This window comes from Sparus aurata, chromosome 1, assembly GCF_900880675.1.
Source record: "Sparus aurata chromosome 1, fSpaAur1.1, whole genome shotgun sequence".
Taxonomy (NCBI): domain Eukaryota; kingdom Metazoa; phylum Chordata; class Actinopteri; order Spariformes; family Sparidae; genus Sparus; species Sparus aurata.
The window spans coordinates 31132165-31159887 of NC_044187.1; the positions used below are offsets into that span (position 1 = coordinate 31132165).

The following is a 27723-nucleotide window of genomic DNA, read 5'->3' on the forward strand; positions in this document are numbered from 1 at the left end:
CACTTGTCAGATGGCGACACCAGCAACAGCAAAAACACATTATCCCCGTTGTGCTTATTCTGTTTCTCTTCATCTGTCCTTTTTATGCAGCGCCTGTCTGCGGGGATTAGGCTCTTGTAACAGTCAACGCCTTCCAATAGCTATATAAGGAAGGGAAGGAGATGTGCGCACAGTTTTTGATGGTTGCACTGCTGGAATGACAGGACAGCGACCGTTGTGACTACACTCAGACATGTGCGAAAGGTTGATTGTGTTTATCCTGGGTGAGACGGCCTGAGGGTGACGCGGAGGTTCTGATAAAAAGCGTGTGTATAAAAGCACCATGTGTACACGCACATATGCTGCATATGTTGAGAGGATATTTATATCCGTCATGTCACATCTGGCAGAGCGCCACCTGAGGCAACAACACCACCCAGTTAGCTGTTTCACTTAATTGAAATACACTATTTGTTTCATCCAGTCTGATGGTGAAGTGGTTTCATGATCTTGGTAATTAAAAAGATAATATTAAATTAGCATAAGCTGATATGATTGTATTAGGTGTTCTGGATGAGTGACTCGGTGATATCAGGATATCTAGTGTATAAACACACATTAAGACAACCAAAACGCAATTTGGTACTTTTAAAATGAAAAAAAAAAGGTAATGTAAGTGTTTAAAAAACAACATTTGAGCATCTGTGGTGCATTTTCGAGATCTGACAGGCAAAAGAAATAGTTGATTTATTGGATGTAATGTAAAGGTCATCAACTGAAGTTCTGTGCTTGAGTTCAGCTTTCAGGTCCTTTACTTGAGTATTTTCATTTTCTGCTTCCACCTCGATTCAATTTGGAGCACTGCAGACGTTCAACTGCCTTTCAAATATTTAACTGACCCATTAAGAAATGATTTATGCTTAATAAATGATTACCTACTGGGCCCACTGGGAGCTGGCACAGGGACCCCGGGGGTACCTCTGACTGAAGTGACTGTCAACAGCATTTGTCTCTGGAAATTCACAGGACTCAGGAGCTGGTGATCATCGAAATAACCACACCACTTTATGTTGTGAAATTCTGTTCATCACTTGTCACAGACTAGTGTCTTAAGTGTGTGTGCACATTGGCCTACTGTTTATCTGATTATCTGCCCCTACTAGTAACAATTAACAATAATCAAAAGAGAACTGAATCATGAAAATATTTTATAAACTGAAACAGACGCTGTTAAATTGTTGTAAAAGACAAGAGTTTCAACTGTACCGCCTGAAGCCAAGCTGCTGGCTGCAATTTATCAGTTTTAATAGAAAGTAGAATATGCATACGTGTGTGTGTGTGTGTGTGTGTGTATGTGTGTGTGTGTAGGAAAAGGCTGATTTGTGGGTCAATGGTTAAGGTTAGGGATGTGTCTCCAGGAAATGAATGTCAATATATAGTCCCCGAATGTAACATTAACATCTATGAGTGTGTGGTGTCTATGTCAAGTGTGTGTGTGTGTGTGTGTGTGTGTGTGTGTGTGTGTGTGTCCATGAATAAACAAGTGTGGAGGCACACACACACACACGCACACACACACACACACACAGGCGCATAAACATCGAGTGAAGAGGAAAAGTCTCTTTCTCTCTCGCTCTCTCCCTGTGTGTGTGTATGTGTGTGTGTGTGTGTGTGTGTGTATGTGTGACACCAGGACACATCCCCCCTCAGTCAGTCAGTCGCGTCTCGCTCCCTCTCCAGCCGCTCACTGTGTTTGGTGTCGGCTCGGTTCAGCTCAGCTCGGCTCAACATTACACTCCCTTAATTACTTTGTTTGATGACGTCAAGCCAAGCGCGGAGGATCGCGAGCTAAAATTAAACGTAATCAGCGCGATCCAGAGGCTGGTAAACAGGCACCTGGGGAGCGTCAGATACGAGCGGAGCCTCTCGGTGAGGCAGAAACGATGTTCAGGAGCAGCTAAAGTTTCCTCCTCGGATCAGATCACATCACATCACATCAGATCAGCTCGGCACGGCGCGGTGCTGCTGTGTAGTGGCCGGGGAAAGACGCAGCATGGCGAGGATACGTCAGGATAAACTCGCACACGCTTCAGATTTCAACACACAGTTGTCTCATGCAACAAAACACGATGTAAAATGGTTATAATAACTGCAATGTGCGCAGCTGCTTTCAGCACCGCGGACAGCTCTCGGTGAAACTAAACGCCGGGATGGAGAAATCCTTCAGTCCTTCACAACACTAAAACTTTCCAGCATCTCCACACGAGCTGAACATCTGGTTATAAACTCTAAATAAATAAATAAATAAATAAAAAGTTTGACATCATTATATTGTTTTATTATCTTGATCTAATCGGGCTCAGCTTGAAGGAAATGAAGGCACATGTTGTTGCTCCCCCAGTGTGAGTTTTGGCTGTCTTTCACCGTTTCGGCTCTATTCAAACCTGCACCATGAAAACAAACAGAACTTGCCTTCAGTTAGCAGGCAGCGGTGTCAAAACACTCCCCCGCTGAATTCAGCCCTCACATTTTGATTTACTCATTAATGATCTCTCCCTGCCATCGCCGAAGTCAAATTACGCCTATTATCCTTGAGAGCAATTGTCGGGGCGGTTTTTATCTCCCCTCCCTGTGTGGAGTCCGTATGGATGCGCCAGAGGGGAGCTTTGCGCTCATAGGGGAGGGACGAGCCAAGTCAAGTTTGGATCGGATCAGGAAGGAGCGCACCGGCAGAGCGAGACAGGCGGCACCAGGGGACAGACGCGCGTTTTTAATGCCATTTCACGTTATTTCTTCCTCTCGTCGACAAGAATCCAACGAGTTCCTACAGAAAAAAGTGAAGAAGCGATGAAGCCGGCGGCGAGATGCACTTTACTGCTTGTTCTAGTGGGTTTGATGGCGCAAGGTAAGTAGGATTTGTCCCAGGTTTGGCTTTTATATGATGCGGATTTGATGCTGCCAGATACGCATAGAGGATTTTCGATGGTTCGGCTTAAAAGCGATGGAGGGTGCGAGATTTACGCACGGCTGTGCCTCGACAGTCAACTTGGAGATTTTGTGACGGTCAAATCAAACGCTTTTCACTAACTTTGTCTTAATCTCTGAGCTGTGAGAAGTCAGAAAATTTGGTGAGGAGTTTCTGTCCGGCGCGTAAAAGCCCAAGAAGTTCCTCAGCCGTTTGAGCAAAAATCATCGATAGTCAGTCTCTTAATTTTTTCAGTTTTATAACAGTTCTAAAAGTGACAACATACTCTTTCGACATCCGGCGATAAAAAGCCAAACTGTCCATTTTAGCCCTCTGAATATATGTAAAATGTGTCTGTGTCCTCACATGATCGTGTCAGAATCCTCGTCCACGAGTTGTTTCTCTGTTAACTAGGCCAACAAAATGAAATGCAGAAGAATGCGAGGGAAAAAAGGCAAATGAATGTTGATGAATGCAAATGTTGTTTTGAGGCGTGAGTCGTGATTTCGGGAAACCCAGAGAGATTAGACTTTGTTTACAGGATCTGTTTCCCTGCGGACGGCGGGTGAGAGAGCTTGACGGGTGACTCGGGGCCTGCGCACAACAGTGTTTTATTCAGACTGAGGGCAGATAGATAGGCGCTTTTCAGTCAGGGCAGGGAGATACTCCGTCTGCAGGCTTTTGATAAAAAAACAAAAAAAAAGCAAAAAAACAACCTTCCTCATTGCAGTGTGCGTCTTTGTATAAGTCTGATAACCTTTCTTCGTTTTACCCCCTTCATGGAACAAATAAAAAGTTACATTTGCTTGTCTTTAGTGTGTCTGTTCCTGTCTGTAGGAATGTATTTTTAGACAGAGTGAGGATGTAGTGTAAAGTGGGGTCATTTAAAGGCTATTTCGATGGACACTCCTCCCACAAGTTGTGTTTAACTCGGCTATACGTTTTTAAGGAGGTTTATTTTTAAGTGTACTGATGACTGAGATAAGGACAAGGTAATACCTAAAGCAAAAAATGTAGCAGCTCTGACTGCAGACATTGAGTTGAAAATGCTTGGTTAAGGGAGGGAGGAAAGAAGGAAGAGAGGAAGGAAGGAAGGAAGGAAGGAAGCGAGGAAGGAAGGGAGGAGGGAAGGGAGGAAGGAAGAAATGAGGAATAGACTGAAGGATGGAAGACAACAAGGGATAAAGAAAGGATAGAAAGAAGGAAGAAAAGGAGGAAGGCTGAGAGAGGGGGACAGAAGGTGAAAGGAAGGAAATAAGGAAGGAAGGATAGAAGGAAACAGTAAGGACAGATGGATAGAACGGACAACAAAAGGTGGCAAAAGCAAGAATGGCAGGAAGGAAGGAAGGAAGGATGGAAGGCACGGATTGGTTAAAGAAAGGGTGAAAGGAAATAAGGAGGAAGCAGGGTCAGAGGAAGCAAGGAATGATGGGTGGAAGGAAGAAACGGTTATAGGAAGGAAGGAAGGAAAGAAGAAAATTAGGAAAGAAGGAAGGGAAATTAGATGGAAGAGAGGGAGACCAATTTAAACAGAAGAATAAGCAAGTAAGGAGGAAGGCAGTGAGGGAGAAATGAAGGAATAGAGTGAAGAACGAAAGGAGGGAGGTGGCAGAAAGAAATGAAAGAATAATGAAGGATGGAACGTGGGCAAAGAGGAAGAAGAAAGTAAAGAAGAGAGAAAATATGGAAGTAAGCAAGGGACATAGGGAAAAAGGAAGGAAGGCAGGCAGGAAGGTAGGAAGGAAGTATTTGGTCCTTTTGAAGTCCATGCAGAGAGTTAATCAGTGACCGCAGCTGAGGCAGCGCCTGGCTGTGACCTGAAGCCACTCTGTGAACACATGCACACACGTAATTATGCAGCGGCATTTCAAAGCAGTAACGTAAACATTTGCTCCGAGGGCACAAATAGCAGCTATCTGATTTATGGAAGCTGGCAGATAGGCTCTGTTATGGTTTATCAGCCTCTACACACATACTTTCTTCTGTGCATGACCCTCTCGGCTGAGAGGTGTCTGTCTGTGTGTGTGTGTCTGTGTGTGTGTGTGTGTGTGTGCTTCTCTTTCACCCTGTGTTATCTGAAGCCACATGTGGAACTAAATCATGTGTAAATGTTTGAGGGAATACGTAAAGCTGAATCACAGTCTGTACTTGTACTACTGGTATTTACTGGGAGGCCAGATACAACAGCTAGCGTTAGCCAGGCAGGACGAGAGCTTGCTACTCTGAAGTTGACTAAACTCAGATCCTGCGATTTTCATGATCAAATCTGAAGAACCTTTTTACAGATTAGAGTACAATTCAAACAATTTATTGCACATTTAGAGATTGTTTAACTTAGATATACATGTTATAAACTGTCAACATGTGACATGCATATCATGGCATCTAGATGAACCCTTTTCTGGTTTTGTCTTTGTATTCCAAAGTACGTGATTAAAGGGTGACTCCCCAAAATTAACAAAATAAAGTGTGTGAACAGGTGAACGGGAGTACTACTGGATACCTGAAAAAGTAGAATAAAGTCTTTTGTGGCTCGAGATGAAGCTGCATGTACTCTGATAAATTGTCTCCAGTGATGTCATTCAGTGGCTATGTTGCATTGTGGGTAATGTAGGCACGATATCTCTGGTTCTGCTGCATCAATTTTGATCATTGCGGATCAGCAGACGGCTGTTCAAGACCTTGCACCTACATTACCCACAATGCAACTTAGCAACTGAGTGACATTACTGAAATCAATTTATCAGATTTTATACAGCTTCCCCTGGAGCCATAGAATAAGATATAAATATCTTTATATCACATTTTCACATATGCTTTAGTACTCCTCAAGACCTTAAAAGACATTTCAATCAGTAACATTTGTGAAATTAACCTTGAAGGTTAAAAAAGGATCATAGTGTTGAAAACTTGAAAGAAAAGATTAAAGATTGGTTTGAAGCATGTTTTTGAGTAACCTAAAGACAAGAGAGACAACAACGTAACTTTGTACACTTATCCATCTGTTGAATTTATATATATAGATATCTATATAAATAGATAGATATAGATATGTGTATAAATCTATCTATATATATATATAGAGATAGATAGATAAATATATATATACACATATCTATCTATCTATCTGTCTGTCTATCTAGATAGATATATAGATATATGCATATAGTATATATGGAAAATGGTGATGTCACACTTGGTAAAAAGGAAACATTGCAGTGAAGCCATTATGTTTCCTCTGAAGCATATTTTGCAAATCAAGTTATTAGACAGGGTTAAATTAAGTCATTTATAAATCCAACTTCACATTTACGGATGGAAAATCATACTCACAACTCCACACATAAATTATCAAACGATTTAAGCCATGTTACTTCACAGTTACACAGTTCGTAAATCTTTGAAGCTGTGGATATACGAGGTTGACAATGATACACAGACATGTGTACACATGTCTGCATAATAAGTAGGGGTGGGCGATACTGCAAATTTTGGTATCGATCCGATACCAAGTAATTACAAGGCCAGTATTGCCGATACCGATACTGATACTTTTTACTTAAATTCCTGATCATTGAGTGATTTTGTAATTTTGCCTTTAATTAGCTGATCATGATTATGATAATAATAAAACACAGGACAAAGATTTTAGCCAAATAAGAAAATAATATTTAACATAATTAAATCTATAACCTATCTGCATGTAGCCTAAATAGGAATACTAATGTTCCTTCAACAGATACACAAAAGGGTAATCATATTCTGCCATATTCATACTTCAGAGTGAACCTGAGAGAGGTGGAGAGGAGCACTGTGCATAAGGACTGAGAGAGACGCTGCGGTCACACAGATTCTGTGAAGAAATACAAGTGATTTGATGAATTTATAGAAGAGAAACTACAACAAAAATATCGATCTCATCGCGCTAGTATCGATCCAATACCAATACACACCTTGGTATCGATACTATCGATATTTGGATCGATCTGCCCCCCCCTAATAATAAGTGCAGCAGCACACCACAGGACTACAAACTCTAGCAATTGCTCTGATCCCCATTTATGTATTACCCTTATCAAAAACTGTGACATCACATCCTTTGTCGGAGCTGAATGTGGCCTCATACGCACTTTTGCTTCCAGGGGTTTCAATGTGCTCCGACTAATGTGTTACCTCAGCCTGTAGGTATGTTCATGATGCTGTCCCTTGTATTCAAATAGAGGCTGCTCTCTTTATGCATTTGAATGCATGACTGATGATCCGGTCGGTGAACTGTGGTGATGGAGTGTGTGTGTGTGTGTGTGTGTGTGTGTGTGTGTTTGTACAGTAGCTGTGTGATAACAAGACTTATATCACAGTCACATTTATAGAGCAGAACACAGGGCGGAGGGGGCGTGGCTAAAGAGGACTGAGTCATAGATAAATGCTTTGAGCACGCCTCACACCGACACTGTAATCGCAGAACCTGTTTTCATGAACACCCAACCTGTGCACTAGATTTCACACTTTTACCAGAACACATAAAGTCTGGGAGTGCTTTGATTTCTGTAAGTCAGTCGTCAGCACATAGCATATTCAGTGAAAATGAATATGTGTACAATCCCCAAAAACAACACATAGATGACGGCTAATTTCTCTTCTCCTTCGTCAAGGTTAAGATGACATCACCTGAACCCCCGGAGACAGAGGAAGAATATGGCCACTGCAGGGCCTCATTTACACCCAATCACCAAGAAATATACATTTTAAGATGTTCAGATATTGAACTACAAAGGTTGAATGACTCTTTTACATGAAACACATTCAAATTCATGTAACCCACTTTTTTTGGAGGGGGGGGGGGGGCGGCGCCTCGAGGGGGAAAGACGAGCAGTTTCTTCTTGATCCGCTCATTTTGAAGGTGAAAAAAAAAATCATTTTCTTTCTGTATGTAAATGTGCGAGCGCACGGAAAGCTACTTGTGCAGTCTTCTGTGAATGTCACAGGGCTTTTAATAGCGCCGTATTGGACCTGTATTAGTCCTTATATCGGTCAAAAGAAAATATAAAAGCAAAGAATAACACTCCTTTTGCTGGACACACACACGCACACACACGCACACACACAATCCCTGATCCACTATCCTATCTTCTCTGGCTCTTTGCACCTGTCCCTCTCATTCGTGTGCCTCCGCCACACTTTCTCACCCACAAATCTCCCAGGTTCTGTTTCTGTCTCCAGCTTTTCCACTCGGCCTTACTCAGTTGCGTCTCTGTCTCCCTCCCTCTCTCTGCTCTCCTCCTGCCGTTTAATCTCCGTCAGTCGACTTCAGCTCATTTCAACCCGGCTTTAATCGTAACAAAAAGGAAAACAAACAGTCTGAGCGGAGCCTTCCAGCTCGTCGCCAAGCAATTACTCCTTTTTTTTTATTCAGTATTTACAATGTAAGGATGATGAAGATGTGAAGAGTGAAAACGCACTTTCTCCTTCGCCCCTGTCTGGCTCTCTTCCTCTCCGTCTCTCTCGCTCTCTCTTTAAAAGCATTTGCACGCTCAGGGGAGAATGGAAGCTAAATGGCTCTAACAGTATCCTCTCGTGAAGCCCATAAAATGGCCTCTTCTTCTCCATCACTCATTATTTGTCCTTCGCTCTATTCCTCTTGTTCTCCTCATGCTCGCTCTCCATCATCGTCCTGAGTGACAGTCATCTCCAGACCATTTTTTTCCCCCGCAGTATGCCGATGACCTCTGACCCTCGTGTCAACGGGAGCATTAAATGTCTCGCTGGATCTGTATTTCAACTTACTTGCTTTCAAAGTGGGTTTTGACAGTTTCTGCGTATTGAGTTGAATAATTGATACTGTACATTTGAGTGCATTAAATGTACACGCTGCTGACTTGACCGTAATCACTGGCTGCTTTTTTACGCCGGAGCCGGCTTCTTTTTTCTCTCATTTTGTTTAAAAACAAAAGAGTCCAATTGAAAAGATTCCAGTTCCACCTCAACCAGTGATGTAGATCTACACAGATATACAGCTATATGTGTCATATCAAAGTGTTCTTTAAGCTGTTATCATATTAGGACTGAGGTCATCAATTAGCATGCCAATGTTGACACAGTGATCAAGAATTAAATGCTTCTGCGTGGCTAAAACTAAACTTTCATTTAGGCTTGCGTGATATCCGAAATCTTAGAACACAATATTGTCCTGTATTAATATCTCGATAGACGATGTTGTCATTAACTCATCCCCTCACCAAGACCAGCCTAGTGAATTGCATTCAGTGATGGAGTCTTAGGTGAGACTGCAAATGTTTGGTGTTGCTCTGTTTAGTTAACGCCGGCTCACAATAAAGACGACATGTAGCCTCATTCTCTCCCACTTTAAACTGAAATTATTGACCGGTTGGTGAGCTGGCGTTCATTACATCAGGCCGCTTGACCTGTAGCCTCCCAATATCGACGTGCCATGACAGCTCTGCGTCAAAATGCAAGTCTGAAGATGCTGTCATGGCTGTTACTCGATAATAAATATAAAATCCCATATGAAGAGAAATATAAGATAATATCTAACATCAGCCCAAGCCTACCTCTAACATCCATATAAAACATGACCCAGGTTGTGTCAGATGCTAATAAGGAGCCAGATGCACCTGCTGTTCTTCTTCAAATTTAGCCTTATTGCACATTTGTGAAGTGAAGATCTAATCTTTAATAAATAAAACAGGGTTGTACCGCATACACAAGTTCTTACAATAAAATTAGTCTTTATATTTATAATATTTGAGGCTTACCCAGTAACTGCCAGGCTCAACTGATGCTTGGCTAACTCTATCATTTGACAAAACTGACGTTAGCTTGGACAATAGAGTGGCCTCAAACACAACAGTACTGTTTCATAGACGACATTTCGTCACAGCAGGAAATCACAGGTGTAAGTAATACAAAGACTGGTGGCAGAACTGCATTTAGCTGCTTTAGTTCGGAAGTCCTGTTACTTTGTTGGCCGGTTCGCTGTCACAGTATCATGGTTCAGCCCACTGGGACACTTCTGTAGAACAGAACCACGGTTAAATATCATTAGTAGCACCTGTGCTTTGCCTGAATGACTGCTGTGTCGCTTCATGTATGACGGCTTGTGTTTCTATTGTCCCTTTTGTAGATGTTAACACATTTCTAGATGTCAGCAATTCTCCCGGTAAGTACAGTTTTAGTATAAATGAAAGAAATTGAGTATTTGTGAATAGTTTTGCTGGTCTGATGGAAAAGCCGACTTTCCCAGGCAGCTTGTGCTAGCTAGCTTGCTAGCTTAGCCCTCTGTTGAACTGGTTGGTGGAGAGACTTTATTCTAACAGCAGAACCGTTGAAAGATAGTGCACACTGTACTTAGAGCAGGGCCCCCTTTATTTAAATATTTTGTAACCCCACAGCCCCACTAATTTAGCTAGTTCACTTTATGGTCTTTGTTCTAGAGGCTGCTACTGTATGTCATAAGCTAGCTAGCTGGATCAGCCAACCATTATAGCTCACATTAGTGTACATAAATACACACCATAATCAATTTCTCAGACATTTGCTGTTGTGTTTTTGATTTTGAAATCTATCTACAAACTCTCAAAATGCACTTGAACTCTCTTATTACAGCCCCATCGTTACAACACGTGGAGAAAGCCAAAGCTATAGCAACTACAGCTGGCCTACAAATGGCAGCTATTTAGTGTGCGGTATAGTGGAGAGGAAGACGCATTGGACTCCCCCCCTCGCCCATGTCATGTGCTGTCTTCTTAGTAAATCATTTTTTCACCCTGATACCTTTTTGCCATGTGATATGTTAATCCTAAAGAAAGCAGCCATTGAAAACAGGCCAGACACACAGGAAGACATTTAATTGGATTCACAGATAGAGAGACGGCAAGAGAGAGAGGACAGAAATGTGATAAACCCAGATGAAAGTGGTTTGCACCTGTGGCTCATTCTCTGTCATAATTGGTTCTCTTATGATTCTCAACGTGAAATGCACCTGACCAATGTTAAATGTGCGCAAGTGTGTGTGTATGTGTGTGTGTGTGTGTGTGTGTGTGTGTATGAGCATGCGAGTGTAGGATCCTGTTTTGATCAAAGAGGTGGTTTAGTCAGTGGACATGTAACAGAGGGCAGCTCTGCTTTTGTAATTACACTGACAAGTCCATGAAGCAGCACGTCCATTTCAGGCCATCTAATTTCTCAGCTTCTTTTATTTGATCTTTTCTTTAGAATGACATTTCATTCCTGCCTTTATTCCTTGTTCTATTCTATTCTATTCTGTTCTGCTCTATTCTGTTTCTTGTGCGTGTCCAAATACTGCTGTCAGCGTCGTCTTTTGGAATGTTTAATTTTTTTCCCGCCACACATGGATCAGATACAAACTGTTCTACCATGCTGCCTTTAAACTCTACTTAAACTCTATTTAGCATAGCATTAGCACATGCTAGGCAGCTAACAGACGGAGGGCTATGAAGTCTGGATTCACATAATCTGCTGAATGACATTTTAAGAAGGCTTTGCTTTCATTCTCTCTCTGCTTTCTCTCCTCTCCTCTCCTCTCCTCTCCTCATCTTGATGTTTTTTAAATTCCTTGTGTCCTCTTCAGACGGTCTTCAGCACCAGCTGGGTTTCTGGTGTCATTGTTATCTGCACTATGAGGGTTATCTCTTGCCTTTGAGGAAGGGATCTTGATGTAATAGGGTCAGCACTGTTTCATCATGATTTTTAATGCCTTCTCCAAAGAAGTCCATTTCAATTAAGAGAAGAGATCTCATCTATCCCACACTCAGTTTTAGATTTTTAGTCAAATGAGGACAGTATTTGAAGAGTTTAGGGGAAAAAAAACAACAGAAGCAAAATCTGCTGGTGTCTTTGTGGTGGCAAGTTCTGCAACATTCTTCTGACTGGTAGACGTATTCTTTGTCTTTCTGCTTCACTTGTTTTCTTTGTTTTTTTCTTTTTCACTTTCTTTGGCCCTTTGGCACATTCCCTATCCGATCCGGCCCTTTCCTGCACCCTTTCTCCTCCACCCACCAACCTTGAGAGCTGTCCAGCAGAGAAAAATGTTTTATTGATTTAGATATTTATATTTATGATGGGGAGCGAGCAGGTTTCCTGCGTGACAACTCTGAGGGCACTGGGGGTCTTGAAGCAGGAAGAGTGGGTGATCATCTTCACTAACTGCGGGAGTGATAGCCGCTGTGACTCAGTCGGCCTCAAGGCAGCAAAAAACTGTGTGGGGAACATTCAACTAGTCGCTTTGATATGGTACACTTTGAAAACGTGCGCGGCTTATGCAACCAACAAAAACTGGTTTGTCTTGATAAAGAGTGCAGTTTCACTCTTATTCAATATCACATCTGGATTTAAAGTCATAATCTGAACGATTTCAGAAGTGCAGTGTCATACTACAGGACCCAGAATATGGGATTGCGAAAAACTAGTGACCACCATTGCCTATCATTAGTTTAAGAAAATCTTGATATTGATTTGGGGATAATGACATGGCTAGCTAGCTTTCTAGTCATGTTGTTAAACGTATCGTCAACCTAGATTTACTGTTTGTCAACCTAGCTTTGTCTAGCTTTCTGGCTAGAGGTTTTTCAGAGTTGAGCAGACTTTATTTAGTTTATTAGCCGTATCTTAAAATTTTCCTATTTTACAGGCGCAGCAAACAACATTTCCATTACATAGGAACCAATTGAGATTTTAATAATCTTCCAGTATTAGTCAGGCCCTGAGGTGTCGCCGAGGATAGAGAGTTATTGCCACTTGAGGTGTTCATCATCAGGAAATTACAGACTCCCCGGAGATCTCCACAGCGTCCATTAATTCCTGATGATGGACACCTTGTCGAGCACTTTATTTAACAGTGACAGATAAATTGCATTTCATTTGGTTTCTTGGCAATAAAAGCCTCCCCCGTTTAGCCAATTGAAGGCTTTTAAAGTGAAGCATCAGCAGAGGGAAATGATTGGTTGGCATTAGCAGTAACTTAATACTAATCTGATACGGTGACCAGAGTGACCAGAACAGTAACACTGTTTCTTGTGCATCCCTCATACGTAGAATGGTAATTTGAACATAAATGAGAATGGCAGGCCCTGCCACTAAAATTGATATAAATAGGTTATTACTCAATGTAAATACGCTAATTGGCTATTTGTGAAAGAATACCGGCCACTAATAGTGCCAAAACATTTAGTTTCAGGAAAATCACAAGGATTATTGAATTGGATCAGATTAGTCGGGAGAGAACAAAGTCTTTTGTCAAATGATATTTAGGAACAGAACTTCTCCAACAACTTGATTTCAAACCTGCACTAAAAAAAAATATTTTAGAAAAACTTTCCGTTCTTCACCTCCTGTCCTCAGGCTACAGTCTACAACTCCTGTGCACTATGATAAAATAGCTTGCTGTGCATTTTTGTAGACATGCTAATATTGTGCCTCAGGCTGTCCAGGCTTCTTCCTGGATAATTAGTAAATAACGCCCTTCATATTTTGATTATGTGTACAGCACTTAAGCAGCAGTCTAGACCTAAATATAACTCTATTAAGGTAAATTATTATAAAGTGTGTCCTCATACAGGATGAACTCCCACAGCTGCCAACACCCACCTATCTATATTTACCATTAGTCAGGAGAAGAGAAGAGGACATGCTTGTCACTGTGATTTATCTCCATTTAGATGTTACATTTTTTATTTGTGCTTAAATGAGTTTCTATTCTAGGACATCTTGGATATGGTAATATACCACCTGCACATAATTCTACCGAAAAAAGCAGACACGTTTCGGGCTTTTAAAGTGATACTACTCCCACGCACGTAACAACAATGGACTGAAGTGAGGCAGGGGATTCAGCTGAAATAAGCAGCTTCCATGTTGGACTGACTTGAAACATTTACTGTAGCCATGACCTTGAGGCATAGCTGGTGGAAAATATATTGCTCAGCAGGCAATTTGATGACATGCTGTAAACACAAGATCAAGTGGAGGAAGAAATGAACAATCTGAGTCAATAAAGTAGCTACCAAAAGATTTGTCACTCTGGAAGGTGTGTTTGTATTTATACCTGGAACTGCAAGAAAGGCTGGTATCAGGGAGAGATTAGGTGAAGGTTCGATTTCTCAAATAATGGTTTGATATCGGCGGTTGTAAAAGCTGAGGGGAAACTAAGTTTAGGTCTGTGAAGACAGTAGGTCCCAGATCTAGAGGGCAGGTGACGGCTTTAGAAACAGGAGCTAATGAAAAAGGCCTCACGGTTAACTGAACTGAACTGAAAGAAATTGAGGCATTGAGACTGAAAGCCATCGCGTCACTCAGGAGGTCAGGTCTAAAGGTCGCTGTGGGGCGTCCGTGCCCTGAATGAAGTGATGAGTTTTCTTCCTCCCTTCTCATATTCCCAATTGACAAGCAGCGGCAGAACATGAATGTCACAGATCAAATACTTCAGACTGCATGTGATATACCTCTACCATTCAGGGTGGACAAGGCTGTTTTGTGCTTCCTTACTTTACACTTTCAAATGCCATGACTTCATTTAAACACCCCAAAAAGCCTTCTCATGTCACAGTCTTGTTCAAAGTGGACTTTCGCCTCTGAAGATCTGAGCAGAGGATCTATAATCTGAAGAGAACTTTTTCATAGACGATTCATCAGATATCATAAAACATTAATCCACACGCTCAAAAGACTTGACTGATGTGACGCTTCATCAAAACTGGGAGAGACCGATTTTCTGTTTTTTGTGCTGATCGTCACCGATAGCGTCAGCCTTTCAGAAATCTATCACTTCATCGAGACGGTTAGATTTCTATTGGATTAAGAACGTGTGGTTTACAATTCAGAGCACTTCTTTCTCTTCTTTCAGTCTCTTCCTCTCTCTCATCCAGCCACCGATCACTCTCCATGTCCTTTCTCTTCTTAATGTCTCTGTCCATTGTACAGATTGCTTCTCATCCAAGGCAGAGGACCGGCTGTTCAGGAAACTGTTCAGAAGATACAACCAGTTCATCAGACCAGTCGAAAATGTCTCCGACCCCGTCACAGTGGAGTTCGAGGTCTCCATCTCGCAGCTCGTCAAAGTTGTAAGCTACTCAACCATAAACACACACACAACCACACACACACACACAGGAGTCGATATTATAATCATAATGTGTGCACAGCTTGAAAAGGCTCAGTTAAACATGATGTCAAAGGTGTTTTAAGCACCTTTGCGCTTTTCATTTCATCCAGCTCTGTGCGTCTCGTTTACTAAGTGTGCATGAACAAAGGTGACCAAAGCCAATGTTTTACTTACAGCATCCTCTCAACAGCGTGCGAGTCTCTGTGAACTCAGAGACGTCTTCCTACGAACATCGTGATCATATTTCATACCTTTGATACAGAAAAGGCAAAAGATAAGCTGCAGAACGAGAGGAGTGAAAGCCGAAAGTGAATGCAGTCTTTATTTAGTCTGCTCAATTTCACGGATTCGGAAAATGCCACACAGTGTTGTTATACACTGCTATTTTGCTTCGGCAATGTTAAGTTTAATGCGGGTGGGGGATGGTGCTGTTCGGGGGGTTTGCAGCACATCCGCCGGTGAAAAGAGGTTTTGAGCTCAGAATGGAAATCCTCAGATTAAGAGAAAATTGCCTGCAGGAGCCTTTTTCAGACTGGACTGATAGGTAGCTGTATCTGCGTGCTCGGCAAGGTGCGATTAATCTAAAGGTGAGTGTGTAAACGTGGGCGCATTGACTGAATATGTGTGTCTCTGCACATATTTTTCACATGTCTGTTTGTATACATAATGTGAGGCTCATCTGTATGTGGTTTATGTGGAATTTAGCGAATCACGTGACTGCACATCAAACTGCACATCTCCAATTTCATTGTACTTAAATGCAATGACAATAAAAGCATTCTAAGCATTCTATTCTATTCTATTCTATGAATGGGTCTCAGAAAAGGACATCTCTTACCTCTCCATGTATTATTAACTTACTTATGACCTTTTCTGTCAATCAACTCCAGCCCTGGAGGTCAAAGCATAGTGATGAATTCCATTTCGTTCCAGCAACACACACTCTCTCACATGGACGCACTCGAACACCCACACATACACACACACACACACGCAAACACGCGCACGCACGCACGCACAAACACACACACGTTCAACTGGCTAACAAGCTCTCCTCCTCCTCCTTGTCTCTGCAGGATGAAGTGAATCAGATCATGGAAACAAATTTATGGCTCCGACATGTAAGTACACACACACACACACACACGCACAAACACACACCATCACACACAACATGCAACACTACTGACATAAGCTCATCTCTACAGGAGACTACAGAGACAGAAGTAAGTGAAGACTGAGGAGGGTTCATGTGTGTTAGCACATCTATACATACTAAGCAGACATCAATATGGAATGTCACTGCTCTCTGTTTCTCTGTCCCCGTGTGTGTGCGTGTGTGTATGTGCGTGTGTGTGTGTGTGTGTGTGTGAATGTCATACATCACTAAAATGTTAAACACAGTAAGGAATAAAGTAGCGGGGGCAAGTGACCAAGACAGATGCATATCTTAGACAGACACCAGAATGCAATCAGCTGGTGATCAATGTTAGCATTATGTTGAGTCACGCTCTGCCTCTCAGCAGACACGGACCCTGAACTCCTGACCTCACACAGCAAGCTATTCTCCAAAATAATGCATTTCGTCTCAGTCCTTCAGGCTGCTCGGATACCTTTTTACCTATTTTAGTTTGACTTGTTCCTCTTCTAAATCCCTTTAAATGTCCCTTTAAAAAACATATAACTTAAACTGCAAGCGATAATAAACATAACACAACTTGCCTTTTCAAATCAGTGACTAATTGCATTACATTGGACAAACAGCTGTTGGATGCTGATGCGATTCAGTGATGGATAAGATGCTGTGATCTCTGAGCTCTCCAATTAAAATGCATTGAAAGACCCGTACAGACTGATCGTATTTGTTGTTTGTAGTGGCTGAGCTGTTTATTTATAACAAGGCATCACTAATGAGAAGCTGTGTCAACACCACAGTCACTGATAAACACTTTGAATCGCAGCCAGTGGGATTACAGTGGTAGCCATTTTAGGAGGCCCCCCTTGATGAATGTATTGCATCTGCTCTGCAGTAACACTGCAGGGGATTCCTCCTGTATCAGAATACAGTGTTTCTAAATGTGTTCATTTCAGGCTCCTTAAACCACACTCCATTGACTACTTTTATGTTGGAGATAAGAGAAGTTAATTTTAACAAGTGAAAACTGCACATTTACAGACAGCCTCTGTGTAAGACTCATTGAATAAGTGATTTTTGCCGTAAATGTAAATGTATAGGCGATTTATAGCTGAAGTGTGCTTACAACACACAAGAAGCAACATGTAAGAATACTTGATCTGCTTATCAAAAAGTTTAGTTTTTATGTTTTGTTTTTTTCAATCATTTTCTTTTTCTGCTCTTTATCCTGTAACTGCTTTTCACCCGGGGACGGGAGCTTAATCACATTTAGATGCTAGCTTTTCTATTTATGTGATTGCATTTTTGTTTTCTTCACTTCTTTCCTGAGAAGGTCGCTTTTATTTATCTTATGATGTAAAAATTTATGTTTGACATTTGCTTGTCAGACAACCTTTGATTTGATTGGTTGGGCTGTTGCGTGGAGGAAATTCAGTCAAAAGCTATCGAGTCAGACCAGTATCCTGAAATAGTATATGAGTATCTAAGGATGTACCCTCATTTAGTAAGTGTTTAATGGAATATTGATAAGGAAATATTACATGATCTCAAATTTATAAAAAATATAACACAATCTGCACCCTATCTACCTACTATTAGTTATTATTAATATTAAAATGTGCCTGTGTAACAATCTAGTCTTTGTGGAAATACTAGCTGTTCCGCACTCTGTCAAACTACTACACTGTATTAAACAGAAACACACATCAACTTACTAGCATGTTGAAATGTACTCACTGTATGTTTTTCTCATTGCTAGATTGTTGTGTTCATAGATAGTAGGTGTGTGTGGATCATTTCATTTTGTAAACGGTGAGCCATAAAACCTCGACCTGGATCAGGAATTACATCTCCAGCCAATCAGATTGTAATAACTCTGGATAGATAAATGGAAAAGCCACTGTAGCATGAAGTGGTTAATTAAACTGCTCCCAGGTCACAACTGGGTATTAATCCGCCGTGCTAATGAATGAATTCATCTTGAATGACATGCAAATAGCCAAGACTAATGGATCTATGGCTCATGAAATATTACCCTCAGGTATGTTGACAGAACAGCAAGCGAGAGCACACATTCTTTATTTCTCCGCGTCTCTGAGAACTGCTCTTTACACAAATATGACTAATGTAGATGTCTTATTATTTACTTATTGAAGCTCCGTGGCTTTATTACCACGAGGAATTGCATGAAAAACATACATGTTTGTGCTTGATTTTCTATAGAAAAAAAAAAAAAAAAAAAGCAGCAGATGCTCCTTGAAATTCATGTTTCTGTCTCCAAACATCAGATTTTTTGCTAAAATATCCTTATTTGGCTCTACTGTAAGACATCAAAGGAAGTTCTTCCGGCAGTATAAATATGTATTTCAAAATATTCCCATGAAGGGGGATGTCTCCAGTGACTAAGACTGTCTGCAGTGTACAATGCAAAACACAAAACAGATGGTTGACTCCTCAGTATGCTCACAATGTTTTTCTCTCCCCGTCTCTCAGATTTGGAACGACTACAAGCTGCGATGGTTGCCAGCTGAGTTTGACGGGATTGAGTTCATTAGAGTTCCATCAAACAAGATCTGGAGACCCGACATTGTGCTCTACAACAAGTGAGGCATAACTATCATCATCATCATCATCATCATCATTACCATCACCTTGTTCACTAGTATTGCCATCATTATTAGAGTTCTGCATCAGAAAAGACAACAGCGATGGTTTACAAAATAAAACGTTCACGATTTCCTGGAAAGTGGCCTCTCCAGGGTCAGTGGTTCTATATACAAAATCAAACAACTGTGTATTAGCCTTGGTTTTTGTTTTTGAAACCTAAAGCTGCTGTTAGCGTCATTGTTTTAGCCAACTTCCTGTCCGTTTTGCAGTCAGCAATCCCCTCCTTGCTCTCTACGTCGCCACGCGAATGTGCAGCAGTAATCACCCGTAATAGCAGCAAACTCTCTGCGAGATCTCGTGCAGACAGGACCGTCTCCTTATGGAGTTCTCTGTCCTGACTGGACAAACTGAGCAAGGGACGTCAGAAAATGTATTATCTCTTTTACTGCAAGAGCGGGGGGAGGAGAGACATGGGTTGCTGGCCAAATACTCTATGACAGTAATTGCTGTTGGAATAATGAGCTATTAAATACTTATTTGATTAAAAATATATGACCAACAGCAGCTTTAATTAAACCTTTACCCATTGAGTTGGCAGATAAACTACTCATATGAAGGCATTAACAAAAAACCCTCGCAATTTCAGCCTGTAAAACCTGTTACTTACATCATGAAAAAACGACAGTAATGTCCAAATTCATGTCACTTTCATTTATCCCTCCAGCTGCCACACTGTGAAACACAATATACTGTAATAACACTGAAGTATGCGAACATGACTGTCTATTGTTCAGGGTTAGTTTATGCTCTGCTCTGTTCTCCAAATGTTAATTATGGTCTCAATTATTTTTTTCCACACACACAAAGGTGACTCATAATGTTAATCAAAGGCAATTTTGTATTTCACAATACAATGTAATGCAGCTTCATTGTCCTCTGTCTTTTAATCCTAATGCTCTCTCTCACCTTCCTATCTCTCACCTTTTTATCTTCTCCCCTCTCTTATGTTCCTCGCTTTCATTTTCTCCTCGCCTTCCCTCTCATTGTTTGATGGGTCCGCCTTCGTCTAACCTTTGTGTCCTTTTCAAAACCCACATATGCTTGTGTCATATCTCCTCATTCCCCCTCGCCATGGGAATACTTGTGCTCGATTATACAAACACACACACACACACGTCATACACAGCGCTGTAGGTGATTTCCTAGTGGAGGATAAGACCAAGGCTCTCCTGAAGTTTGATGGCACCATCACCTGGGTTCCCCCAGCAATTTTTAAATCCTCCTGCCCCATGGACATCACCTATTTCCCCTTCGACTATCAAAACTGCTCCATGAAGTTTGGCTCCTGGACTTATGACAAAGCCAAGATTGACCTGGTACTTATCGGGTCTAAGGTCAGTGTTTGTAACTGTGTACAAGTCTGCTGTAACTGTCAATTATTTATTTTTACATCATTTTTCTGTCATTCCTACCTGCATGAAAACAACTAATAACACTCATCCAATCAGATACTGCATGCATTTACTTTAGGGATCATTCTTTTTTTTTTTTTTTTACATTGGAGGGAGCTCCTGATGATGTCATTTCCTCTTCACTTAACTTCTTATATTACTGAAATATTGTTTTGTGTTATTTAGTTTAAACAATAGTTCTCAGTGTCTTCTTGAAACAACATATAACATTTTGGGTGCATGTAAACATGAAGCATGTGACAATCAGCTTTGAGTTATTTGACAAATCTAACAAATCCATTTCTGTCAGCAAAAAGAATGAGCCTTTTGTTGTGTTGACTAACAGGGTCTAGCCTGGCATTGCCAGACTATTTTGCAAATGTGTATTAGTTTCATTTCCAAGTGCCATAATCACTGACTGAAAAAATAGCGGACAGAGCCACCGTGACATCACCCATAGGTTTTCTAAAGAGCAAAAATTAACCTCAAGGTGGGTGGTGGTGGAGGGGTGGAGCATGAGTGGAGCTGAACTTGGAAGCAGTGTGAGTTTGATTGAGATCATTTCTGTGTATTCAAGTTCCCGATTGTACATTACCAGCAAGAAAATGAACAACAACCGGCACTGAGGGTTTGTGTACAGTTTTATCTTTGACTCAGAGTTAGCAAACACCAGATACTCTGTTTCTTCGCCCCCCATAAAGATGCCATGAGCAGGGAAATTAATGTTTTAATACTTTTCATTTCTTCCAGGCTGTAAACAATGTATATATTTGCTGTATGGTTAAGCATTTTAACATGGACTGTAACAGGGGTTGACTCACTTTTGGGGCCAGCCTCAAGTGACCGTTCCAGTACTTCCTAGGTGGCTTCATTTTTCAGCCCTGGAGCTTTCTGACTGGGAATCAGCCGCAGAACAAAATGCCCCTGGATGCAATTGGATAGACATATAACCAATCAGAGCACCAAATTCTGATGTAGCGCTGCAAGTCAGGATGAAGCTTTTCAAGGAGAAAAGAAAATTGCAGCCTGGTCACAAATGACCTCGTCGGCTAAACAGACCACCACAATCACTTTCTGAAAACACCGAAGGCATGAAATAGCCAATCCAGCAACAGAATCTTGATTTCTATTTGACAGTTTGATCTGAGTCTTGAGACCCTGGTACATTGCACTAGATGCCCCTGTGTCAGTTATTGTATTTAACTTATCAATATAAACAGTTGTGATTAACTCTTCACAAAGCAAGTCACAGACAAAACTGTCTGAATAGGAGGCTGGTCAGACGCATCTGTCAGAGCTACTGAAACATGAGCTTGCACATTTGTTTGGTTCCCAAGCTAGACATGGCTCTTTTAAGAATGGTAAGTTGGCCCTGAATGTTGTACTTGTGTTAAATCCCTATGTGATTTTAAGACCATTGTCAATCTTCTAGGTGAACCTGAAAGACTTCTGGGAGAGTGGTGAATGGGAAATCATTGACGCTCCAGGCTACAAGCATGATATTAAGTACAACTGCTGTGAGGAGATCTACCCAGACATCACCTACTCCTTCTACATCCGGCGCTTGCCGCTCTTCTACACCATCAACCTCATCATCCCCTGCCTCCTCATCTCTTTCCTCACAGTGCTGGTTTTCTATCTCCCGTCTGACTGTGGTGAGAAGGTCACGCTCTGTATCTCCGTCCTGCTCTCCCTCACTGTGTTCCTGCTCGTTATCACGGAGACCATCCCCTCCACGTCGCTGGTCATCCCGCTCATTGGAGAGTACCTGCTCTTCACAATGATCTTCGTCACACTCAGCATCGTCATAACTGTGTTCGTGCTGAACGTACACTACCGCACGCCAATGACCCATACCATGCCGAGTTGGGTGCGCTCGGTGTTTCTCAAAATGCTGCCGAGGATTATGCTGATGCGGAGGCCGATTGACGAAGACAGCAAGGCTCGGGGGTTGGACAGCAGTGGGGAGGCAGGAGGAGCTGGAGGGGGAGGAGGAGGCGGAGGAGGCAAAGGAGGAAAGAAAAGAAAGAATAGCTTGATGCAGGTAAGGCCTCCCCATCCCCTAATATCAAGTCCAGGTCTGGACTATCTAATTAAAGCAAAGACATTTAAGCGGGGTATGTCTCCCTTTCACCACCTAGAGAAGGTCAAGAACCTGATCAAGACAGGTTAGATGCATGACACCTTTTCTTTCCCTTTTCATGTTGCTTCAAAGACTGCTGTCAGTTGAAAATCTGGAAAACTTTTCTTTGCTGGTGAAGAAGGTTCTTGCACACAATGTATATACAGTATGATCACATAAGTTCCTTATGGTCAATACTGAGAGCTCAAAGGGAGCCCTTATTAAAGTTTTACTACCCAAAACACTGAAAAGAAACAAGTGTGTCCTTGATGACACCTTGTTAAAGTATAAGGCTAAGATCCCACTGACCCCACAGATTCCTTGATGTATACAATTTTATCACCTGAAAAATGTCCACTTTGAGTTGAAGCAGAATGTGGAACTTAACCTGAACTCTGCTCATGATTCACAGCAGGTTGGAGGAGGCTCCCTCAACTGTCTGGAGTTCGGGGACAGTAAGCTCTCGTCCGTGGAGGGCTGCACTGGGAAGAAATGCCCCTGCCCCTGCCAGCATGGGAAGGAGACCCCGGATACACCAGAGGTGGGGAAGATCACGCGTCAGCTGAGTCCACAGAGCATCAACACAGTGGTGGCCTTTTCTGTGGTATCACCTGAGATCAAACAGGCCATCGACAGTGTCAAGTACATCGCTGAGAACATGAGGAGTCGCAACAAGGCCAAAGAGGTGAGTCATTATTTTCACTGACTGACAGTGAGAATGCAACACAGATGTTCAAGAGCCGCTGATGTTCAGTGTCCTCCAAAGAATACATGTATACAAATATACATTTCAACATTTTGGTTGTTTGCTTTCTGTCAGATTGTTGTCCTGGGTTTGTCCTCAGACAAAAACGTATTGTTTTATTAAGGGCAATCCATAATGTTTTCCATAATAATTAGAATACAAATATTTTTAAATGTCAGTAAGCTTTTGTCTGCGCTGTAAATAATGAAGTTAGTATCAGCTTTTGCTTAACCACCACTAAGGAGGGAGACAAATGGAAAGCGAAAGTGAATTGAAAAGTAAATCAAAATCCCAAATTAGCAATATATGAAAAAATGCATACTCAAAAGTAATTGTGGGCAGCATAGTGCTAGAGGAACCGCGAAGTGCTGCAAACAGTGTAGTTAGCTGTGCAGCTAGCAGCCAGGACAGGAGCTTGGAAAGTCTTGATGTTTGCACTGTTTACACAGGAGCTTTGGACTGGGATGGGCTGGGGCTAGCTGTTTAGCTTGCTGAATCAGATGCTTACTAATGTAGATTCTCTGCCTCACAGTACACACTACTCATATTGTCAAAAAATGTTATTCCCCCAACATACTGTTGATAAGTTTTCAGCCAAAACACATATTGCATGTTTAATTAAATTCACCAAAATACCTTCTTAATTATGTAGACTGGTATTGTGAGGATTAGCAGGTGGTGTGTTGTGATATTTTCAGAAAATAGCAAATACGCCAGTAGGTGCTACCAAGGGAAAAGGAAACATCCAAAACTGTGAGGGGAGGAATGCACCCAAAAAGACTTGGCATTGAACACACAGTTGTTTATCTGAGAACTGTGCAGTTTCAATTCTGGTGATACCTAGCTCTTATTCCTATGGATTATAAATGTAATTTTGACAAGAGTGTAAAATATTAAACCGTGGGCAGCTGCTTCCAGTTCTCCTAAGATTCACCCAACCACAAACCAAAATTGTTCTTTTCCTATCAGTAGTAATGTCAATCAGCAATGACAGCATTGTATTTACGTGGCTATGTGCTGTGATCTAAGAACATCACTGAAAGGAAGTCAACACAAGCAGTCCGATCACTGGCCTTTTCATGGCACACACGTGACTGCTCCCAGCAGGAAAACAACAGTGATAATTAATCATATTTATACTGGCGCTGTCCCAATAAGTGTACCAGTGAGTTTGCATGTACCATTCTTCACAGCAGAGATTTTGACCCTGTCACAGGTGTTACTAATAACATGAACAATGGCTCTGCAGTATTCAAGTGTTCCAGTCAAGACATGTCATTGAGACAGTGACAGTCAGCAGACAACGCAAGAACTCGCTTATAAGCGACTAAATTCAGCCAGTATATATTTTACTTACATCTGAGTCTGTTCCTGCTGTGACACATCCACATATTTTCTGTGAAAAAGGTCAATGGTAATGAAATGCAACCGCTTTTGTCTCAATATTATGAGTTCAAACCGCTTCGTTCTGTGATGCCGTACCAAAATGTCTGCTGTGAAAAAGGATTATCAGAGAGTGTTTAAACAGACCTCATAGGTCAGCTCTGTTAATTTTGAAGACAAAACAAAGACAAACAGTGTAATTATTATCCAAGCTCATGTAAACATACATCTCAGCTTACAGTGGTTTTGATAATCATGCTAAACTATGGGCTTGTTTCCAACCCATCTTAATGCTCGTGTGTCTTGATCAGACTATCACACAGAGTAAAATGTCATAATAAAAGACAGAAATGGTGCCCAAGCTATGACAATCCAGTACAAATTGTAATTAATCTCATTTATCTTTTCAAAGATGACACTGCTCATCAGCACAATTTTCCGCAAGGGAAACAATATAAGACCGCCTTTATTGTGATGTTCCATAATGACAAGTTGTAGTTACTGTACTGTATGTGTTGAATATCACACCAACAACAGTAAAATGCTCACTGTGTAGCTTTTTTTTTGCGAGCTTTTTTAGGAAATACAGTAGCCGACCAAACTTTTCCGATCAAGTCTCACTGGAAATCTGATAATGCAGGTTTTCTAAACTTTATTTAAACCTCCAGTCAGTCATGGAAAGCGAACAGACAGGGAATGTGGTCGATGCATAATGTATTTATGCAAACACGCTCCTAGCAGCATTGGCCCGGGAGCATACTGCTGTGATTCAGGGCAGCATTGTTGCAGATCCTAACCTGCTCCATAAGTGAATGTCTGCGTAAGTTAGAACCAAATAATTTTATATTTGAGTGGAGAGCTCTCCCTCCTCCCTCTGTCAGTTATAAATACAGTGGGTGAAATCTCCCAAAGGGGAGAGGCAGCCTTTGATATGCAAAACTCGTGGCTCAATCAGCTTTGTCAAAACGCCTGTCGCTTCTTTTGACACCGTGGTTTGAATGTGATTATCATAGTAATTTCCTCCTGTGTAAATTATGTATCAATTTTCTGTTGGCTTAAAAGAAATCTTCAACTCCTTTTCTTCTTTCTTTGTTTCTTTCCTTCTTTCCATTCCTGCTGTGTAATTCTCCCCCCATTGACTCCCACAAACCTCCCACCCTCTGAGATTCTGAACCACTCTGTTTCCCCTCACTGAGCACCTCTCCTCACCCGCTTTTTTTTCAAAAAAATCTCCTCACTTTTCATCTTGCATTTGTCACTGCTGACACTGTCCTCGTTGTCGTGTCCCCTCCCTCACTCACAGGTGGAAGATGACTGGAAGTATGTTGCCATGGTGATCGATAGAATCTTCCTTTGGGTGTTTGTGACCGTGTGCGTCCTGGGAACCGTGGGCCTCTTCCTCCAGCCGCTTTGTGGCTTCGTCTCGTAACTGCTATCCGATCAGGGTTCATTGCCGCCCTGTGTCGACCAATCCTGAACAAGTGACTAACTCTCAGTTCTCAGTTGACCAATCAGAAGACAGAGTTCTGAGTCCTAAAGCACTACTTGGTGTGCAGGTTTTGCTTCTTGCCTTTTGCAGAAAGCAGTGATATAGAAATAATGAAGGTAAGAAAAAAGGGCTGGTAACACTTCATTATAACTATCATTGATTAATGTTATATTTGTACTAAAACTTAAGTTAATTGTTGGACGACTGTTAACAAACAATGAAATGCATTATTTACCATTTTGTATGCAGTTGTAAAGGTTTATAAAAATAATGTTCAACTTTACAATAACAAATAGTTTATAAAGCATTGTATTGTAATATTAACTAAAGTTTAATTAACTTTAAATGTGATCTATATTAATGATGGTTATTTAGTGTTACCAGTATTAGTGAAGTGTTGCCAAAGGGTTTAAAGTTTTTAGAACTGGCTGTTAAAGTGCAGATAAAAAGGTTGTAATGCCTTAATTTGAAGCGCTTTAAGACTGATTATTTAATCAAAACACTGACAAAGAACCAACATAATTCCTTAAAAGTGTTGCACTCTGTCTCGCTTTTTATAAAGATTTGTACAGGTTTAAGAAAATAGATTTATTTGATTAGTTGAGAAAACGTAATTAAAAGATGTTGTAGATCCAGGAGATAACTAAACAGACTGCAGTTACACAGAAGTTATTGTGTTGGCGCTCTTTTTTGCAAATGTGACACGTTATCTCCATGCACTTTATTTATATGGCATTATGATTATTCATATGCTAACACATGAAAGAGTAAAATTAAGGTCGTACCTTACTTTTGACCAAATTCAGTTACAGTGTATGCCTTGTAGTCATGACACCTGTATAATTAAAAAGAGGCATGTTAGAGCTTGGCTGGGAACAAAACTTGGCACATCTAATAGTCCTTCAGGACCGGAACCGGAGAATCAACATCCAATAGATGTGAGTGAACTGGGAACTTTTCCACATCCAGTAGATATGACACAAACTCTCCTGAACTCAGCCCTGCAGCAGACAGTTAACTCTGTCCCCTTTGAGCTGACTGATGGCTGTCGTACCCGCTCCCCAGTCTGATTCATCAAGCTGCCCTCTGTCAGAACCGATCGCGCTCACCGCTGTTTTGTGTCATTTCCAATTAGAGTACCGATTTCTGGCGCACTTGGCAGCGCTTTATACAAATAAGGGCAGGCTGTTCTTCTTTTTGTAATTAGAAACCATGTGTTTATAAATGTTCTCTCTGATTAATGTTCCACAAGGTAATTGGTTGGCCTGGTAAATATTGGATTAAATGGTACTTGATGAGATTCCTGAAATAGCATTGCATTAATTAATTCATGAGAGGATTCTATCATCCAATTCCATGGCTATTAATTCAATGTTTTCTTTTTCTTGTCACTTTTGATTACGTTTGTTATTACGAGCAAACATGCAATGCGAGAAACATGCATGACAGAATATTTTGATTGCTTTGGCCACAAATATATTGTCCCCTGATTACAGCGCTATGATGGTACCGCTTCATTGGTTTGATTTCATTTATCCCCGGTCCTTTTTGGTCATACGATGCGTTAGAAAATTCACAAATCATGCTTAAGGGAGAAAAACATGTTTGTATGAAATTATCTTTGTCTTTCTTTTTGTCTGATTGTCTTACAATAAATGCAATATTTCTTCAAATAAAGTGAATGGCATTTGCTGCTAGAGGTTTTCAAAAA

At 41.2% G+C, this 27723-nt stretch overlaps 1 protein-coding gene across 1 annotated transcript; it reads left to right on the forward strand.

Annotated features, from left to right (window-relative positions):
• Window positions 1-2476: 2476 nt before the first annotated feature.
• chrna6 (cholinergic receptor, nicotinic, alpha 6) lies at window positions 2477-27723 on the forward strand. Its single transcript, XM_030432362.1, has 8 exons — window positions 2477-2884; window positions 14900-15039; window positions 16157-16201; window positions 18709-18818; window positions 20009-20216; window positions 21706-22317; window positions 22808-23080; window positions 25827-27723. Exons 1-8 carry the CDS (start codon window positions 2827-2829, stop codon window positions 25950-25952), a joined length of 1572 nt encoding a protein of 523 aa, XP_030288222.1. The 5' UTR covers window positions 2477-2826; the 3' UTR covers window positions 25953-27723.

Bases quoted from the DNA above. Each gene is read 5' to 3' on its own strand.
- chrna6 (XM_030432362.1), top strand. From the start codon at position 2,827: ATGAAGCCGGCGGCGAGATGCACTTTACTGCTTGTTCTAGTGGGTTTG. The intron at 16,202-18,708 runs GTAAGTACACAC...CCCGTCTCTCAG, and splicing joins CAAATTTATGGCTCCGACAT to ATTTGGAACGACTACAAGCT. The intron at 18,819-20,008 runs GTGAGGCATAAC...CGTCATACACAG, and splicing joins GACATTGTGCTCTACAACAA to CGCTGTAGGTGATTTCCTAG.